Consider the following 19,928-nt stretch of genomic DNA (forward strand, 5'->3'; position numbering starts at 1 on the left):
CGGCAGCACTGCTGCGGCCTCGTTGATTATGATGGTGTTCTGCCCTCGTCGACTTCTCCTCTTGGCCTTGAGCTTTTCCATGTTGTATTTTCTTCAGCTCAGTCTTTGCAGTCCCTTGTGGTCCGTTTGGATTTCACCGCTGTCTTCTCATCCCGGGTTTCGGCACCATGTAATGTATATCTAGTAGCTTCTTTTAAATCTAGCGATAATGCTACAACTCTGAAATTTAAAACTTTTGGGGTTCGAATAATCGCGGAAAAATCACACAGGGACAAACTGTTTAACGATAACAAAAACATTGGCTATATTCAAGAAGCATTACACACGTCTTCTTCCGACGACTGTTCTTTTCGCACTGGCCCCGTCCACACGCTTTTTCACCCTCAGTGTCCACGAGGCACTCTTTCTCTCTCACCCGCACGTGCACATGGTTTGGTGGTGGCGTCCCCACCCCCACACTTGCGCCGTGTTTCACATCTGGAGTTCATTCGGGAAGGAGACCGCTTGCGGGCGTGTAGCTGAAGCGCCGTCTGTAGCCGACCGCGCGGCTCTCCCTAATGTCGCTGCCCATTAAAGGCGCCGGGCTGTTGGTGGTCTTTTGTCCGCTCTCTTCGGGGCGCCGCCGTTCGGGTGTCTCCAAGGGCGCCCAGGTTTCTGTTGCCGTCTATTTCTGCTTTGCAGCACTTTACTCAAGCTAGGAGCTTCTTTCCGGGGAACTGCTGTTTCTGCTTCTTCGTTTCCTTACTTCTTTACAACATCCATATTTCAATATTCAGCCACTGCAGTGGCACAGTGATTATGGTGCCTGGCTGCTGACTTAAAAAACACGGGTTCGATCCCGGCCATGGTGATCGCATTTCGATAATGGCGAAATGCTAGAGGCCCCTGTACAGTGTGATGTCAGTGTTCATTAAAAGACCCCAGGTTGTTAAAAGTATCCGGAACCCTCTATTACGGTGTCCCTCATAGCCTGAGCTGCTTTGGGGCATTAAGCTTCATAAAACGAACCATAGTTCACTATTCAAGACTTGTGTACATGTGTATTACTTACTTGCCTTGGAGGCTATTGTTCTTGTTTAGAGTATATTTCAATCTCAATTCAAAACCTGTACTGTGATGGTCAGCTAGGCAAGCTGTGCAGTTTCCAGCTGCTTCTTTATAGTTTCTAAATTTCTTTTTGTTCTGTTTTCATTTATGTTTGGCTGTATGTGCTGTTTTAATTTATCATCCTGTTCCTAAACAAAAATTGTGTACTAAACTTATGGGCAGGGTTGTCAGATTGGGCTATTAATAGCAGAATCGGGCTGCTTTTTGTCTTGTCTTTTTGTCTTTGGCCTCAGAATTTTTTTATTTTTTTTTGGCTATGTGGCTATTTTTGGGCTACATTCTGTTTTTCAGTTACAGCTTTTTGCGGCTTTGTGCCAGCGATCGATGCATGTGCGAAGAGGTGATTTCCTCTTTTGAAGCGCTGTTAGCTGATAAAAAACTTGAAATATTGTGTGGGCCTCGGAAGAGGCGGGCCAAGTGTCCTGTGTGGGCAGCCCAACACCCTTTACACAAAAATAAAGGCAGAAAATGCACGTTTCTAAAATGTGTGTGTGTCATTCTCTAAAGCTAGCTTCTAAGCTGACCATCGATGTGCTACCCATCCACATTGGCTGCCTTGTACTGAAATTCTTGTACGCGAAACCTTCAAATTGATCATATATTCTCCAAAAAGGCAGCAAGAGTACAGGGGAATGTACGCCGCCATCACCTCGGGCGATGTCACTAATAATTATTCGGGACATAACCCGAGGTGATGGCGGCAGTGCTGGACATCTTGTGATGGCCATCTTATTTCATCTACCAGCTTCTGTGTGACAAGATGGCTAAGCATTGTACCTGCCTTGCGATGAATCGTGAATCAATGGGCTGCACTGGAAGCCCGCTTTGAAGCAGTGAAAAGTATAGAAGGCTGCTACGCAGCAAGAGTGCTTGCTAAGCGTACACTGTACACTGATAAGTAAATTTTGCTTTTTAATGAATTTTTAAGCCCACTCATCGACGAATTCGAGCGAATGAGCAAGCTCCTTCGGCGCGAGGCCCTGACCCCTGTTGGTCTAGATAACAAATTTATTTCTTTTGCGAAAACATTAATGGAAAGAATTGTAACGTTTGCACATGCGCAGAATGACAGCGCTGAGTGGGAGCAGCACATATTTCATTTTAGGGCAGGCGTTATGGGGAGTTCTTTTTCTCGACAGCTTCGACACGGCTCCCCTCGGAATCTCTTACATGCGTTTTCTGTTGGATAGGTGCCACAACTTTATTTTTGCATGCATCAAAAGTGCGCTGAAGAGGCTTCCTGCGAACCTAAAGCTTGTGAGCGACTAGCCCCTTCCCAAACCGAAAATTAAGAAGTACTCTTTGACTTTCTCCATTGCTCATTTGGTGGTTTTATAGCAACAAATTCAATTTATGCAGAATAATCTCAGTATCATCTGCTCCAAACGAAAGTTGACTATCTGGCAGAGGATTCAAAATGAATTCTGTGTAATCATGCGAAATTTTTAAAATGTTGCCGGCAAGCCGATGTCCACTGATGCCTGAGCTGGCACACTCTTCTTTGTCACTACCCTTATCAAACGCCATTGTTGAACGAGTGTTCAGCCAGGTCTCGCTCACTAAAACTGACCTCCGAAATAGAACGTTTACTAGACTCTGCAAGCGCTCCTCTACATGAAGTTTGGCCTGGCCTGTAATGGAGGCTGCTACAAGGATTTTAAACCAGCCAGGAATTATTGCCCTGTTTCAGCTCTAACATTTTTTATGGGCTATGCAAATCCACTTCGAAATCAGCTCATGATGCCTGAGACTCCTCTCTAGCCTACTTTCTTCCGTCCATTGTGCTAGGTTTGTGCTAGCCGCCACCTGTACTAGATTTTATCTTGCAATCTGTTGTAGTAATTTCGTTTATTTTGTTGTGAGTTGTAACTATACTGTAAGGCTGAACGCACACCATTACTCAGGAAGCTCATTGTGCGAGGCTATTTCTGTGTTGTTCTTTTTGTGATATTTTATTCTTTGAAAAAAAAAAAGTGATGAACGCCGCATTTGCCTCATCATGAATTCGCTTGCATGGCAGCTTTGCTCCACTCCTAATAATAATACTTGTGGAAAATAATTTACATGGCTAAGGAGTAACCTTACAACAAACAAAGCCTTTCGACTACTTTTGGACTGCCTAAAATTTTCGCTTTTGGCTACATTTAGGCTACAGTGTAGGCCAGTTTGGCTACCTGCGGCCGGAGCTGTCTGACAACCCTGCTCATGGGTTGTATTAAGGTTATGTGCCAATTAAATATTGTTCACCAAATAATTTAATTAATGTCATTATATTTATGGCCAGTTGAGTAATGAAGATACTTTTTTTTAATCTTATCTCAAGCAGTGGTAACTCAGTTTGGAAGTGAAGTTTCTAAGAAATGCAGCAATTTTTCAGTCTAAAGCTACAAGTATCTGTGGTGTATTATGGGCTTGGTGATCCATATATTGAAAGTGAAAAGTGCAAAACAAAGCACAAAAGACAAGAAGACCATACAGCAAGTGCTTATGACAAGCACTTGCTCGGCTTTTGTCCGTTCTGTTCTGTCCCACGCTTTTCACTCTTGATGTAGCTGTCAGGTGGCTTGACAAACCACTGCTGTAATCCCTGCTTGGGGTCATTGTGTAGGCTTGCATGTCCTATTGAGGCAGAGGTGGCCATGTTGCTGGAGTAGGTGAAATTGGGTGTATTATTGGGGTGCAGTGAAGTATGGTCAGAATGAAATATGAGTGTGCTTTATGCGTTATTATTCACGATGCATGAAGGATATTATGAGTAATAATGCGCAAACATCGCTATTCATCATCGGTGAAAATTCATGATGTGACTTCAAGGTGGAAGCAGTGCATAATGTCCATTAGGTTAGGAGGGTCTTTCACACGTGAAATGTGAGTCGCACCAGTTGCCTGCATGAGCGGCCGTTGTGTGTGCATATGGGGTAGTGGTAAGATATACACACATCTTGTGTGTTTGCCTTGATGGCACGGCAGCCATTGCTGCAGCCAATATTGTTTCATATGGTTTGGTTTGGTTTATGGGGGTTTAACGTCCCAAAGCGACTCAGGCTATGAGGGATGCCGTAGTGAAGGGCTCCGGAAATTTCGACCATCTGGGGTTTTTTAACATACACTGACATCGCGCAGTACATAGGCCTCTAGAATTTTGCCTCCATCGAAATCTAACTGCCACGGCCGGGATCGAACCCGCGTCTTTCGGGTCAGCAGCTGAGCACCATAACCACTGAGCCACCGCGGCGGCCATTGTTTCGTATGATTCTTGTGCACAATAAGATGTGTGTTAATTTGCACGGCCAGTGAATGCAGTAGCAAAGAAAAAAGGGAGGGGACTCATATGACTGCATTCCAAATTAACAAACATACTGAAATAGGCTTCTTGTTTGTAACATTGCTCTTGCTATCACTCGTGTCACACTGAGGCTGACTCAAGGTTTGGAATGCAGATGTCACAAATTCTTGTGCAAGACAATGTGTGCACCGTATTTATTAGTTCAGTGTTTCTGAATCACCTCTGTCACCTCTTGTGGAAGTCTTTTTTTTTTTTTTCATAGTGAGAGCTATATGGCCATTGTTACATGCCACATGCAGCTGAGATGTTTTTCTCATGTTTCTCAGGTGTGCAGGACTCGCTGCATTCACTTGTCTCACTTCCTCTGCTGGTCTGTTCACAATGCTGAAAGCATGCAGCCATTAGCAACAGCTCCACAGAGCATGATTAGGGATAATGCAGCTCAGAGGCTGATGAAAAATGGCAGGGATTTCAAATACTGGGCTGTAGACAGCAAGAATTTTCATAGGCTTCCTGCTCAGCAAAGAGCAGCTATGTATGACTGATCTTTCTTTGGCAGTCACTTCTAGCAGATGCTCCAAATGTATGCTGCGCAGTGGTCTGCCTGCCGTCCTATCATAGTTTCCTACCAGGTACAGCTTTATTTTTACTGCTTGAGTCAATGGAATTTGAAGGAAATATAAGCACTTGTGTTTCTGTGCCCAAATGTGCAAGTGTAACAGCTGGCAGCCTGTATGGTGGACAAAAAATCATCTCTTTTGTTTTCTTACTTGCAACACTAACTTTCTGCATGTTTAGTGCAACTGTACAAGATACAGGAGCTGCATCCTTGCATGGCAAAATGCAGGCATGTGCAAATTGTGTATTCACATGCATTCAACTGATAAGCTTATTCCCCCTCTTTATCGTTGGTTTCTTTTGCTCTGCCCAAAGCGTTATTTCTTTTCTTGTGTGCAGAGGACAATCCGCGAAATGCAAGGGCCTTTCACCTTCGCACACGGCTTTGCTGGCTGCTAGAAGGGTTACTTCTGACCGACTTGGAGTTTGCACTGGACAAGAAAGTGGAGCAGGAACTCTGGAACAGTGCTTTTAGGAACCCTATTGCGGCATTCCAGGCCAAATCAGCTGATAAGAAGGTATGCAAGACGGCCGTTTGAGTTTGGGTCAAAGGCGGTGTTGCTGAATTTGCATGCAGTGCTGTGCTTTTTGTCAAGAAATCTGTTCTTGTCGTAGTAGATGTGCTTTCATAGATTAATTTTCTAGCATCATTTCGTATGTTACAGGGGATGTCCTTAGATAGGATGCTCTTCTGTATTCTACAGTCATTTGTACTTTTGGGGACTAAGCATTATAAAATTGCTTCAAATTTATAGCTGCATTTTGCCAACAAAAACTGTAAGCGTTGGGATCGCGTGTATTTTAACAGTGTTGCCTGTTCTTTGAACCAGCTATTCAGATCACCGTGTTCACCACATGAGCCTACTGTTTGACAAGATGTGTGCTTTGTTTGCGATTGCTATATTTGTATGCAATGTTTATTTTTCAGGAAAGAGCAAATGGCGAGTCACAGACAATGCTCGCAGCACTGCTGGAAACAGCTAGTGGCTTTTACCTTCAGGTACAGCTTCCTGTTGCTCTTTTATGGTGGTTTGTTAATTCCTTTTACCTGCCTCATGTCTGCAAATGTGAGGAGGCCGGCCCCCTTTTAATTTGGCAGTGACCTTTGTATCTACTGTTTGTTGCAGCTTTTCCGAAAACTCTGCTTCATGTATGATATCAGCTTCAAATGCCATTTAAAAGACCCAAGTTATGGCATCTTGCACTGTGAGTTAACTCAAAAATATACTGGCTAATTGTAACGAACGCACAAGGATATTTTGTCAGGTGGTGAAAATTTTTCCTCTTATTGTGTTCCCTCTGCAGTGGATAAGCATGGTGACCTTAATGTTGAAAAACCAAAGAAGTCATCTGTCCTGTACATTTGTCAGCATTGCCTGGTTCACCTTGGAGACATAGGTGAGTGTAATTGTCAATGTCTTCCTTTTTTATTTTCAGCACTGATGGGCATGAGTGGGCTGTGGCTTTTCAGTTGTACTGGCCCTAAGCAGTAGAGTTTTCAAGTCTGTGTTCTGTAGATGCCTTCTACGTGCACAACCATTGGCTTATACAGTGAAATTCCTCAGCATCATTCTTGAGAGAGCATAAGAGTTGGGGCATGGTGGTGGTTAGCTTTGGATGCACAAGGGTGCTCCTTTGTATTGTGTTAGCTCCGTTTTGGTGAATTTAGTGCAAGGGAAATGCAAACATTTCTGCTAAGGTAATGTACCTTTTGGGTACAAAAGCCACACCTGAGCAATAAGGCATGCCTTAGTAGAAGATAGCTTCTGATCAGTTTTAAATGCTTGCAGCTTTTAACATGCACTGAAGTCTCTATACATGAGTTTTTGCCTTTGATCTCAGCCAAAATGTTGTTACAACCAAGCCTTTTGGCTCACACTTGGTAGCAGAATGCCATTTTTAGTAAAAGCTTGGAGCAGGTCATGTGTAAAAATGCGTTTGTATCCAGATTGTTTTTTGTATTTAACTTATCTTAGTGTGGTCGAAAACAGGCAGAATACAGAATTAATGGACTTGTGTTTTCTTGTTTTCTAGCCTTGATATTACCTGTTGTGGCAGCTCAGTAGCCATGGTGCTGTGCTGCCAAGCATGTTGAAAGTGGTCTATGCAGTTTTTACTTTGACCTCTTTTCAAAATTTTTTCTCCTGTTTGTTTCCAAATTTCACATGTAGATTGCATGTTGAGACCTGGCTTGTACAGTAGCACATTTGGCATCTCTGGAAGTGAAAAATTGTCTGCCAGGATAGCCCTTTAAGGGGCAGCGTTAGGCAGCTGAATGTATTGGTGCTGTTGCCAGCAGTAAAGGATAGTACCAACGAAAACTAGCAGAATTACATTTTCCTCGTACAGTTATTCACACACCTGTCTAAAGCAGCGTTCAAATGACACAGTACACTTTTGTCATTTGCAAGTGGCCTAGGGCTTGGAGCCTTATCTTATTGTGCATGTACGTTCCCATGGGTTGTGTTTAACTCATGTTTTTAAAAGCAATGCCATGGGGCCCGCGAAGCAGCAGCGCTTGTCATAAATGCACAGAAGAGCGCGGCATCGAAACGCTCTAGACAGGTGTGCGCACGACTGTACATGGCAGTGTTGATCCACTCCTCTTTCCTACCTTGCTCTTCCGAGGACCTAGTCTCGCAGGCAATGGGAGCCTCTTATTTCTACAATGCGGACTAAGCAAATAATGATAATGCATTACTATGTGGATAGGCTTCATAATATGACGCACTTCTGCGCATTGAGTGCAATCAAACTGTGGCAGTATTGGAGAAAGAACTTTTGGAAGGTGACAGGATAAATGAAGGATCAGTGTGTAATGAGCATCGTGTTCATTATCATCACTGACAGCCCCCACATGGCTATCATTACTTTCATCTCCAGTGTTAAATATAGTCATCGCATTTAGTCTTCTGGCACCACTGAGCACAAGCACCCCGTGGACTATCTTCCCTTGCTGTATCAAGAAATTGTGCGCTATCATTGTAGCAGACTTCAACATTGTTACAGGAAGTGTGCGATATCGCACCTTCGCGGTCTGTGTGCTTGCTGCTGTATAGCGTAGAACCTCATTGATCTGCTCCTGGTTCATACGTACAAAATCACTGGCAATAAAAATCTCCCACAGAGTTACACCTTTTTCTTCCGGTTAATGTGTTCCCGGATAAGACGTTTTCCAAGCTGCTACATTCAGAATTTGACAGATTCTGGTCATATGATAATTTTAGCGACCAACCGCTAATGTGCAAACATACCGAGTAAACAAACCTGGGGGCGCGTGGCATGAATAGCACGAATGCAGTGGCATTCACCTACTATGGTGGTTTCTCTGCAGTACCAAAGTGTGAAAGGGTGAAGAACACAAAAGGGTGCAGAAGGGCGGAGACGTGACATGAAGAGAACGGCAGCAGCTTCTGCGCAGTGGCCAAGGGCAAGGGAGCAAAGCATCTGAGAACTAAAATGATGCACTTGCATATGAGTGGATTGAGTCTTGGGAATGCAGCTTGAAATGCAAAAGCACTGCAATAGTTGCATGCCGCGGCGGCTTCCCGGCACTGTGTTGGTACGAGGTGGCAAAGCATCCGACCCCCCACAAGGAAGAGATCCTGGCTACTTCCGCTGTTAATGCTAAAAGCAACACAGAGGTGACCTCAATTCTGAAAGCGCTGAAAGAAAAGCTGTTCAAACTTTGTTCCAGGATATGCGACGTTTTTATAAGGTGAAATTGTCAGTTAATGTTTTTGTACCTCACTCAACAGTTCTATTTTTCAGCTGGCACGGTGGCTCAGTGGTTATGGCGTTTGGCTGCTGGCCCGAAAGACACGGGTTCTATCCCGGCCGCGGCAGTTGAATTTCGATGCAGGCGAAATTCTAGAGGCCCGTGTACTGCATGATGTCAGTGCACGTTAAAGAACCCCAGGTGGTCGAAATTTCCGAAACCTTTCACTACGGCATCCCTCATAGCCTGAGTTGGTTTGGGACGTTAAATCCAATAAACCAACCATTTATATTTTTCAGAATTAGGTGGCTTGGATCACATGTTTCCTTGGGGAATACGTTTTTCCACTTTTTTTTTTTTTTTCAGAAGCATATCAGTGAATTTCTACTTATTGTCTCTAAGGTATATGTGTGCTGTTGAGAATAGGCTATGGATGCTGCTCCTCTTCGATTAATCACAGATGTTTGCAGTATGGTGATAGTTTAGTGTTTGGCGCTACAGTATGCTCCCTGTTGGCAGTTTGCCAAGTTTCTGTTTTGAATAGTGTTGGTAGATGTGCTGTTCCCTGCATTACCTTTGTGAGACGTAGGTTATTTGTATTTTTCTCATTCCATTGGCTTTTCTCTAAACAGTGGTTTTTTTTTTTTTTTTGTGAAGCCACAGCCCCTCCTCAAGGCATTTCATGCATAGCAGAGAAATTTTTAATTATCTTTTTGTGTATTGATTGAAAGCTTGTGCTTATTATGCAGCGCGCTACCGCGGTCAGTCACTGCAGGCCGAAAACTTCTACCGCCATGCTGTTGAAATGGGACCACGAAATGGTACTTCACTTTTTTGTACTTTTCTCATTACCAATTCAAAGATGGCTATGCATTATCTGGACGCGTTTCATATTTTTGAAGCTGTGTTTTTTTATTGGGAGCATTTTCTTCTTGACTTTGGAAAAAAAAAAATTGGTACACTGGCACATAGAATTAACGAAGTAAACACAAACACTTTACAAGCACACCTGTTGTGTTCTTGTGTTTGCCTTTTATTGCACTTTACAACATACGTCCATGGTCAGTTAAGGGCTCTCCATCCTGCATGCTGCTACGTAAAGCTTTATCAATAAAGACCTGTTTCAACTAGTGAAGAAGTTTGGATTCATTCCCATAAGTTGTGATTTGGAATAGGAGTGAAATAAAAAGATGCACATCACTTGTACTTTTTCACGTGCAGTTCTGTCTGCTGTTTTGTATTGGTGTTTAACATAGCTGAGTGGGACAATGAAATTCTTGTTATTTTGGATGAGACTTACTAGGGTAACTGTATGACCTGTCATGTTCAGACATGCTCTATGTAAGAATTACATCATTGTCTAGTTTGTTTTCCTGCTGTAGAGAAATGTATTGGTGGATGTGTGTAACTGCAGCGTTTGTGATGCTCTGTGAAGTCTAAGTGACGAAAGAACCTGTGTGTGTACTGTCAGCACGCATACAATCAGGAGTTGCACATATAAGAATGCTATTCCATGTAAAACTTGTAATGATCAGTGAAGAATAATGCGTTGGTAATGAATTGAGAGGAAGTAATTTTTGGAAAATAAGGATGGTGCCTTGAGAGGCCCTTAGAACTGCTAGATGATTGCTTCCAGATGTGAAGGTTGCAATATAATTGTGGTGGTTTTGTTACAACCATTAGATATTGTAATGAAAATTTAGATGGGACACTGGATGCAAGGAAACATCAGAATGAGTGGTATGAATGGCTGCATGCACACAGGTTTTGTGAGTTGCGTCAGTTGTTCTGTTGTGGGTGATGTGAATCATTTCCTTTTATTGTGCCCAACTTTCTGTGACGAGTGGGGCACCGTGTGTATCCCGAGAAAAATGAGCATTCTGGTAGACAATGTGTCACATTGTGTACCCCTAGGTCTCACGATCTAAGCAGTGAACAGTGACAAAAACACTCTTTTCTAGAGGGCACTGGCCTTATAGAACAGTGATAGGCACGCATTCATTCAAATAAGTGACTCAGGCAAAGTAATTGCTGAGAGGCCACTGTAAGGTTAATCCTGCCTGTACATAAACACCACCACCGCTCTTCATTTTAGTAACCAGGGATCTTCTGCTGTTGCCTTGTATGTAGCTAAGAATTTAATATTACAGTGCCCGGCTTATTTTTTCATGCTTTTCATTTGAACAGAAAAGGTTGGCTTTCATTTGGTTGTTGGTGCTGTCAACAGAAAATAACCAACTTTTAGCATTGCTAATGCTGCCTAAATTCTTGAAATTGCCTCTTCTACTTGCCACGCTCAAAAGAAACTTTGAAATTCTAGAACACTTTGTTCTGAAGCAGCCCTGTGTAGCACTATTTTGCGCACGTTTCTGAGGTACGCATTGTTGCTATTTTATTTCGCCACTGAGCCGTCTCTGTTCTTTGCAGGGCACCCTTACAACCAACTTGCTCTTCTTGAAGCAGCTAGTGGGGAGAAACTTTCTGCAGTGTTCTTTCATGTGCGCAGTCTGGCACTGCAGCACCCTTTCCCAGCCGCTGCCACCAACCTTTCTAAGCTTTTCTCAAAAATGGTGTCTGATAGGTGAGTGGGCTGTATTTATGGAAGGGCCACTGTTCCAATCGTGGTGGCACCGCCACTCGGAATCGCAGCGGTGCCGGGGAGTGTCGGTAGCCGACGCCACTCACGCGTAGTTCCTCTTTGGCTCCGACGCGTTTGACTACTGCCAGCCTCGTTTCACAAGTTTTTAATGCAGTGCTTTGTCTTTCGTCATTTGTGCTCTGTGGTTCATGGCTATATTCAAGATGACTGTAATTCTTTACGCCGAAGAAACGAACAGCTGCGTGCCGGGCCACGAGTTCGACGGTCGCAGCGGGTGATACAGGTGTGGCAGCTACAGCGAGGCAAAATTTTCAGCTGTTCCACAAGATGTTGTGATGTGGCTGTTTGCAAAGTGTGGGATTTCGCTGCATGATGATGTTAGAACGATGAGCTGTGGGACCGCAGCAGCAATCACGATGGCAGCACTAGTGAGGACGATGGCGCAAGTGTGGAAGAGTAGCCCAGTGACTAATACATTTTCGTTTCAGAATGTGCCCACGGGCGTGCCCGCGCGCAGGAGCGAATAGCAGCTGGCGATAAGTGGAGGCCGCAGGATAGTGCTATCGTGTTCTGTTAATAAAGACCAAGTGTAAACGACCTCCAGGTTTTTTTTTTTCTGAAATGTGATGTGGGCGGTCGACTTACAATCGTGTAAATACGGTAACCCTGCACATATAACTGCTAGCAAATATAATCTCCTAGCATGCGCTACCGTTACGAGCAGACTGCACGCCAAAATAAAGGTGCATTCATTATGTGAGTAAATGTGCCCTCCAGAACAACATGCCTTATTGACAACAGTGTTGCTTTGGCATGCAAAACTTCATTGACTGCAGACACAGGATAACATTAGGATGATGGGAACTCAGGAATGTAGCAGTCTTTTTTTTTTCATAATCCAGTAAGTAGTAAGCAGCCACATTTGAAGCATAAATGTCGCAGTCTATTTTTTTCATTATCCAGTAGTAAGCAGCCACATTTGAAGCACAGATGTCAACTTGCTGGTAATCTCCAAATTAAAGTGCTTTATGTGATGTGAAGTACCTTTTAGGACAATAGTGGTAGGAAAAGTTGTCAGCGAAGCTGGTGCGTTAATTGTAACATGGAGACTTTGTTGATGTTTTGCCTTATTGCAGTTGTATATCCATTGGCAAAAGCAAAATGACACCTTACGAGTACACAACAGCATTTCTTCAGTTTCATGCCCATATCTATCTTCTCACAGGTAAGTTTGTGATCACCTTATGCTTGTTTGCTTAGAGGCCAACTTCAGGAGTTTCTTGAGACCCATGTTTTTTAACAAAATTTTTATTGTAGGTTCTCTTCGCCATGATAATTTGTGAAATATACTCAGCCTTGTGCCGTTTTGTTTCTGTGCATATCAGTTTAAAGTAGACCATTTCGGGACCTAGAAAAACAGTTTAAGTGTATGCAACTCTGGTGAAATCATGGAGTGTGCTGCTACAATTTAGCATCTTCACCATGCCTATTTTACAGGTTTTGTTCAACCTCTTCGTAGTAAAGCCGTTATATTTTTAGCCTGTGAATACTTCTATTTCACTAGTGTAACTACTTGAAAGCACCGTTTGAGTTTAGTCACTTCTCTTTCCTTTAAAAAGTCATAGTGCATTTCCTTTCTTAATCCGCAAGTGTCACCACAGGTCATTCCTTTATGGAGTTTGCTTTTGCTTTTTGCAAACAGGTCATCATGTGTCATTTTACTTGGACCATCCCTATAAAGCCAATCTTGTGTATATGCAAATATTGTGTAGTTATTCTCTGCTACTACTTGCCATCTCTGAGAATAACAGCCTTCCCAGGGAAGCTGTGGCTATCAGTGATTATGCATTGTTCATTGCTATACTGCATTGAGGTTTCATATTGTTGCATGTTTATAACATTGTTCTGCCATGTTTATTTTCTGTACAGTCATTTTTTCTTGGTGTTGCTTATCCTGTATATAAGTATGCGTGTGGGAATAATGAGGGCCTATGCAGTAAATAAACTAAAGCATAAATGGCTTGGCTAGCAGTGTAGCTACCTGTGCAGCATGGAGAACCTTCGTGTCATGTGCAGTCATAGCAAAGGCATGCAGTAACAGTGGTGCAGTAGCTTCATAAAGGACAGCCTCCGAGTCATTTGCGCTGTTTGTGAACAATCTCTTATGTGCAGAGCCATGTACTTCTGCTGGCACTTTAAATACTGACACACTGTAGTTTTTCATTGTGTTTGCTGGACAATTGCCGCGACTGATTCCTTGATAGTTTTCAACTTTGCTGACATGTTTTTTTTTTTTACTGCACATTTCCTGTAAAGTTCATAAGCATAATTTTAATTTGGTGGTATGGTAACTTGTGTTTGTTGTGTCATGATTTTGGCTTCCCCCCTGGCTAAGCTCTTTTCTAGTCTGTCATGTCTAGTTTTAAGTAGTGAGCTTCTTGCTCAAAATTCATTTTTCTGCAGATTATAGTTTCCTGGCTTGTTGTTGTAGGATGCATATTTTATAGTGTGCAGGCTCTTGGCAGCCATTGAACTGAACCAAAACATGACCAAAACTCATTCGTCCAAAGATTGAATATACATCAGCCATCTGGGATCCTGATCAAGCCTATCTCATAGTTAACATTGTGTCCTTGCAGAACCGTGCGCGTTTTATTTTTTAAGATTATTCACCTACTACCAGTGTCACTGCCTTAAAAAATAGCGCTGAATTAGAAGACTTGTCTTATCGCCGTAAGCTATCACGACTAGCACTTTTCCATAAACTGTATCACCATCCTTCACTTCACCATAATTTTTTCCAATCACCATCAGCCTTTTTTCCACGGATCGACCATCCGCACAAAGTTAAACGCATCACGTGCCTTTCACCACCCGCATTTGTGAAGTCATTCATGCCAAGCGCTGTCATAGAGTGGAACAATTTACCAGTGGATAGCCATTGAATCAAACACCTCCACATTTCTTGCTCTCATTCGCAGCGATGTTGTCATTTGAAATGTTTGAAGTGTTAGAAGTTTTCGAATGTTTTTTTTTCTTTTTCCAGTTGCTGTACTTTTGCGATTACAGTGAAAGCTCGTTAATTCGAACCTCTATAATTCGAATTTTCGAATAATTCGAACTACACTACTTGGTCCGGCCAAGCTCCCTAGAGATCTGTGTATAAAAAAGCCCGTTAATTCGAAAGCGAGTCGATTCCGCTACGGATAATTCGAACTATGCGCCACCGCGTCTGGGCGGCCTGGCACACAACACGTGGCCAAAAAAGAAAAAAGCACCTCCGCATAGTTAGAGGTTGCGCACGTCCTAAACGGGGACAGAAGATGGAACCAGATAAAACCATGGAAGCGGCCAACATGGGCTATCAGTGCGGACCAATCACTGCGCGACCGCGTCCGACTTCCGCCCGCTTCTAAAACATGGCCGCGCCTGCCAAAGCGGCCTCTCGCTTCACCACGAACTCGTCGTTGCCGCTACACTGTGTGTGCCTCATGTTCACGGCAAACAAAAGTCAAAGATGCCCGCAGCACAAAGTTTTAGTAATGAAATGCGCCAGATTTTCAGAATGCTTCTAGAATTTCAAGGCTGCTAGGCTTAGCCACTACTCGTCGGTTGATGTCAAGAAGCGCGGTATGTTCAAACAGGTTAACTATTTTGATTCAGAAAGGGGCCACGAAAAATAATTCGTCCTCTTTGTCGTCATTGAATAAATAAAAGCTTAATTGTAATTGCACAGCCGTTCTTTTCAGCATTTCACTAAGCATATGGAATCATGCCGTTTTTAAATCCTGGCGGCAGTGGGCTGGCGGCAGCCGCCCGTTTTCCGCCGCTTGTGGTGCTGCACGGCTGTGACGCATCGGCGTTTCGCCGCGCCGCTCAAAAAGGCTTGCGCAACCGGATAAGCGCTGGCACTCTGCTAAGTTCGCTTCCCCCCCCCCCCCCCCTGCTAGAGCTAAAGTCAAAAGGTAAACGCATCGTGTTGTTATGGTGGCGCAGCACCTTGGCGCACTGCCAAGAAATGCGTTGTGGACCATGACGGTGCGAAACAAAGGGAAGCGTTAACGCTTTTTTTTTTCCCCCAAATTCTTAGGCAAAAATCAGGAGTGGGTGGGTTCATTATGTGAGTGGGTTCGTTACGCGAGTAAATACAGTACATATACCGTAATGCAAATGGTTCTTGTCAGTTTTTTTGAGGCCATTCGATAATTCGAATTTTTTTTCCTGGTTTCGTGAAGTTCGAATTAACGAGCTTTTACTGTACTTCTGTTCCTTTCGTGCCTAATGTGTACACTGTAGTATTTTTCGTTTCTGTAATGCCTAATCATTTTCTTTAAACCTATCATTTGTATTTTATTGTTTTTATCGCCTGCTTCTTTATTGACTCTCTGGTGCTTAATTATTTTTTCCTCGTTATACCTAGCCTGTTTATTGTTCCTTTGCTTTTTAATAATGTTCCTTGTACATGCTTTTACACTGACCCCCCCCCCCCCCCCCCCCCCCCCCCCCCCCATGTGATACCCTCGAAGGACGGCCTTTAGGGGTATGCTGAATAAATAAATAAATGGAGTAAGGGAAAACAGCCTCTTGTGGCTTAGTTTGCATATTGTTGTAGCATCCTGGTCAGTGCGACAATTTGTCACACTCGATGGTGAATGCAGACATGAGCCAAGCGGAAGGTGTACTGGGTTCGCTCACAAGCTGCTTGCCAGCACTGGTGATGGTGGAGAAGCTGGAGACATGGCAGCTGCTGCAGATGGTGGCCATCTGTATGTTCAACCAGGAGCACTGCACCCAGGTGTCTGGCAGCACAGATTCGAGCACTGCAGCCCTGCAAAAGAAGGCCCAGCACCTGTTGCTCGACCTAGTCGGTGTGTGCATTTGCCATATTTGGTGTGCTTTGGGCTTTGTTGGAGAAGCATCCAGAGATGCAGGCAGAACTGTCACTGGGATCAAACCCTTTCCCTGCCACGATAAAAACAATTCCCTCTCCTTTCTCCATGTCAGGGGGGAAAAAGGGGGAGGACTGTCCTCAGTCAACACCCAATGAAATTTAATCAGGCGCACTCTGGATCTCATCGCTTTTCCACCACAAGTGCAAGTATGTGTGCTTTTCGTTTTTTATGCCTGCGTGCATTGTCTGAGTGGGAAGCAAGATTGTCAGATGTGACATGCAAGATGTGTTTCACAGCTGATGGATGTGCCAGCAGCACTGACCCTTCCAGTCTTTTACTGAGCTTCAGGTCAGGAATCTGTGAACGTGATAAATATGGCACGTCGCCTTTGAGAATGGGTAGTGCGCCACATTCGGCGCCAATTTTGTGCAAAATAGTGACAGTTGTGGCCTGGCCTGGTAGGCTGCACCAACTTTTGTGCCAGCCTCACCCGTACTACCCCAGGTGGCGCAGCAGGCGGCACGCTCATCACTATGATCAGGATTCACTAAACTGATCAGGACTGCTAGCAGATAGCAGGGCAAGGCTGCTTTGATCAACAGATCAAAATGGGAATAGAGTTAGTCTATTTTATATAGAGGAACCTCCCAAGGTGGAGTAGATTTTATGGATAGAATTTGGGGATGAGCAGTTACTTTTGTGAATGAAATATTGCTTGTGTCGTACCTTGCTCATCAGAAATGCACATTGAACGCTGATGTGTGTGTCGGGTGGAGTGACAAATACGTGTGCAGACACGCATTATCTTTGTGGGCCTTGGATCTGAGAATTATGTAGCATCCTCACAGGTTTTAATCAAATCTTCAGTCAGCATTTTTATACAGACGAATGCTGTTTTGTTTTAAAATAAAGATCTAAAAAAGTGCCAATGAGTTTGTTGTATTGTGCAATTCATTTTAACAGTTCAGTAAATTTAACTATATACAAGCACGTTGAGGCACACAGTTTCTATCTGAAAGCCACTTACTGCGGACATACTATTACCAAGTGTAATCATGCAAATTTTTCTGCTGCTTTGTCCTCATTGCTTCTTATAGAAAACATTTCTTTATGCTGTCTGTGAACTCTAAACAGATAAGGCTACAACATTCTGTAGTAGCACAGTTATGACAAACATAATGAATATGTGGAGCGTATGGAACTGTGTGGGCACTGCATCAGTCAGGTCCTTGTTGTAGTTGGCAGCACTAGTGTTCTGGTCATCCATGGTATTGGCAGTGATATCGTCCTTGTCCACCAGCTCCCCCATGGTCTCAACGTTGCCTGCAGAAGTGCAGTCCCATTACAAAGAGCATCAGGTAATTTACACAAGTGGTTCCACAGATCAAGCCCTGTGACAGTTTTGTCGAGCTGCATAAAAAGAATTTGCACTGTCTTTTCTGGGAGCTTGGAAAACAGAACTTAGGAAATAGTTTTTGTTGTCTTATGATACTGTGAACATAGAGGGGTTGCCTAACAGTTTGGCATTCAACTCTCGTCCAGTCCTCAGGTTCTGCAGAAACTTCCCTAACAGATGATTTCTCTAACTGGCCTTCAGGGTGTAATTCTCTGGCTGGAGCACTGACAGCATTACAGTGGTGGGAAGCTGAGGTCTATGTTAGGGGAGCTGACACTGCATTGGTGGACAGAATAGTTGTCAATGAGCAGGTGAACATTTGCAGTTTTGGTCTACTAGGTCCTTGCTCCAATTTTTCAGCCACTTTCCACTTGACTGGCTATCCATGCTTTTTCAGTTGTGCCTCTGTGTGATGAGAGCCAAAGCACTTTCTGATCATAAGTGGTTGTAGTTTTGTCGATTCATTCCGGTTGGTGGCAAGCAACATTGATATTCTAGTCTCATTCACTTTCCACTGTGGGGCTTGTGGTCATGGCACGCCCAGCATATTTCTTGGAGGCATCTGCCAAAATGGCACTGTTTCATCTGCATTGAAGGTAGTGCAGAGGCAATACTGTGTTGTGATATGTTGTCCTAGGCTTATTCGATCCACTTGTTCACGGTGTCAGCGTCCATGCCATGTCTCTCACTAGTGCCTGCCAATTGCAGCCACTGTGGCAAGGAGGTCTGCTAAGAATAATTGCAAACTCGTGCTTTCTGCTCAGTCATGGAACCAGGAAAAGAATTTACAGTTGTGAAACATTGAGGAATCACTTGTATGCAACTATTTCAACATCTGCACACACATTTGTGCATACACGTCTATCATCAGCAGTGCTCAGCATGGCTCATGGGATCTTGTTCACTGCACAGATTTGAATTTATAAGTGCTTTGCTCGACTCCCTTGACAGTTTTCAGCTTTGCAGAAAGGCGAGATTCTGCTGTTTAGCAGACGCCAATTGTGCACACACAAACGCGACAAAACTGTACAAAATTTTGCTGGTGGCACCACGACACATTGCATGTGCACACTGCGTGTTTGCGATGATGCAATTGGCACAGTGTATCAAAAATGCCATATCTGGTTGACGGCGAAATGCTCGTTGGCTGTGTCATGAAAAATTTGTGTCGTCATCATTGGTTGTTGCATGTGCTGCAGAGAAGTGTTTGTGGGAAAGCTCATCTCAGAGATATGTTGAGGGAAAGCAAGCTTTCCAGGTTAAAGCATGATAGACACGAAATTTTTGGTCCCATGTTTTCTTCTTTTCAGTGACTAGGACTGCTATATAATGTATAATTGAATTTCGGTTTCGGTTTCAACACTTGAGTGATGTGTAGGATGTCAAAAGTCAGTATATGTCGAATGAGACATGAAAACTACGATATAATCGCTCCTTCCTCGTTTTAATTCACTACAATGCTGAAGCCAGCCTGCCTCCAGAGCTGGAATCTCAATGAGTAAAGAAGCAGCGATTATATTGCAGTTTTCTTCGTGCCTCACATGACCTGTATGGAACTTTGCCGTTGTAGCCATCGCTCGACTATTGAAACAAAAGCAGGTGAGAGAAGAAATTCAATTATAAATTATTTAGTGATCATAGGCAATTACTATGTGGTGATTCATGTATAGTGATGTCTAATGCATCGTTATAAAGAAGAAATCATGCAACCAAAATTCAATGTCCATGCTCCTTAACTACTGCTATCTGAAGTCCAGTCTGTTGGCTGTTAACTTTGCTGTTAAACTATGCGTTCCAGTTTTGTAGGTTTGAAGTATTCAGAAATTGTTTTGTGTGAAGGATAATTCGATCTAACCAAGTTTGATTTATCACCAATGTGGTGAAATTATTTGTGCATCACTGTTTTCTCTTTCTTCCAGCAAGCATGTTGCACGCCTTCCTGCTGCCCATGCATGCGCTCCAGGAGCCTCGAGACATGCGTGACTGCTGCAGCGTGCCTGTTGTGAAGCCGGTTCTTGACTGGCTGGTGCACAAACAGGAGCTGCTGCACAGTGAGCCTTTTGTCCGAAAGCCACAGTGAGTCTTATCTCTCTCTGCTTCTCTGGGCTGTCCGTGGTATGGACTAGGTTGGGCCTAAAAAGTGCATTTGTAGAGGTTCCGCATAGTAGTGAAACTGTCCATCATATTTTCTGCAATTGTTTTCATCTCAGGATTGTACTGTGGCAGGTTGTTAACTTTTTGGAAAAGCAGAAGTGAAGCCCTCCTTGCTGACCTTGGATGTTTCTGCATTTGCTAATTTTTTTTGTTGTTGT

At 43.6% G+C, this 19,928-nt stretch overlaps 1 protein-coding gene across 5 annotated transcripts in view; it reads left to right on the forward strand.

Annotated features, from left to right (window-relative positions):
* Positions 1-19,928, forward strand: part of LOC144115642 (uncharacterized) — an 80,871-nt gene that overhangs the window by 5,326 nt on the left and 55,617 nt on the right. For all 5 annotated transcript variants that reach the window (XR_013311485.1, XR_013311486.1, XM_077650080.1 and 2 more), the window contains exons 3-11: positions 5,351-5,529; positions 5,940-6,011; positions 6,139-6,217; positions 6,317-6,409; positions 9,479-9,550; positions 11,157-11,310; positions 12,465-12,553; positions 15,987-16,196; positions 19,536-19,692. Coding sequence is in view for 3 of the 5 variants with exons in the window: in XM_077650080.1 (XP_077506206.1) it covers positions 5,351-5,529; positions 5,940-6,011; positions 6,139-6,217; positions 6,317-6,409; positions 9,479-9,550; positions 11,157-11,310; positions 12,465-12,553; positions 15,987-16,196; positions 19,536-19,692 (1,105 nt within the window). In the remaining 2 variants the exon portion in view is untranslated. The remainder of the gene's footprint in view (positions 1-5,350; positions 5,530-5,939; positions 6,012-6,138; positions 6,218-6,316; positions 6,410-9,478; positions 9,551-11,156; positions 11,311-12,464; positions 12,554-15,986; positions 16,197-19,535; positions 19,693-19,928) is intronic.

The sequence above is a fragment of the Amblyomma americanum genome, chromosome 1 (genome assembly GCF_052857255.1).
Source record: "Amblyomma americanum isolate KBUSLIRL-KWMA chromosome 1, ASM5285725v1, whole genome shotgun sequence".
Classification (NCBI taxonomy): Eukaryota; Metazoa; Arthropoda; class Arachnida; order Ixodida; family Ixodidae; genus Amblyomma; species Amblyomma americanum.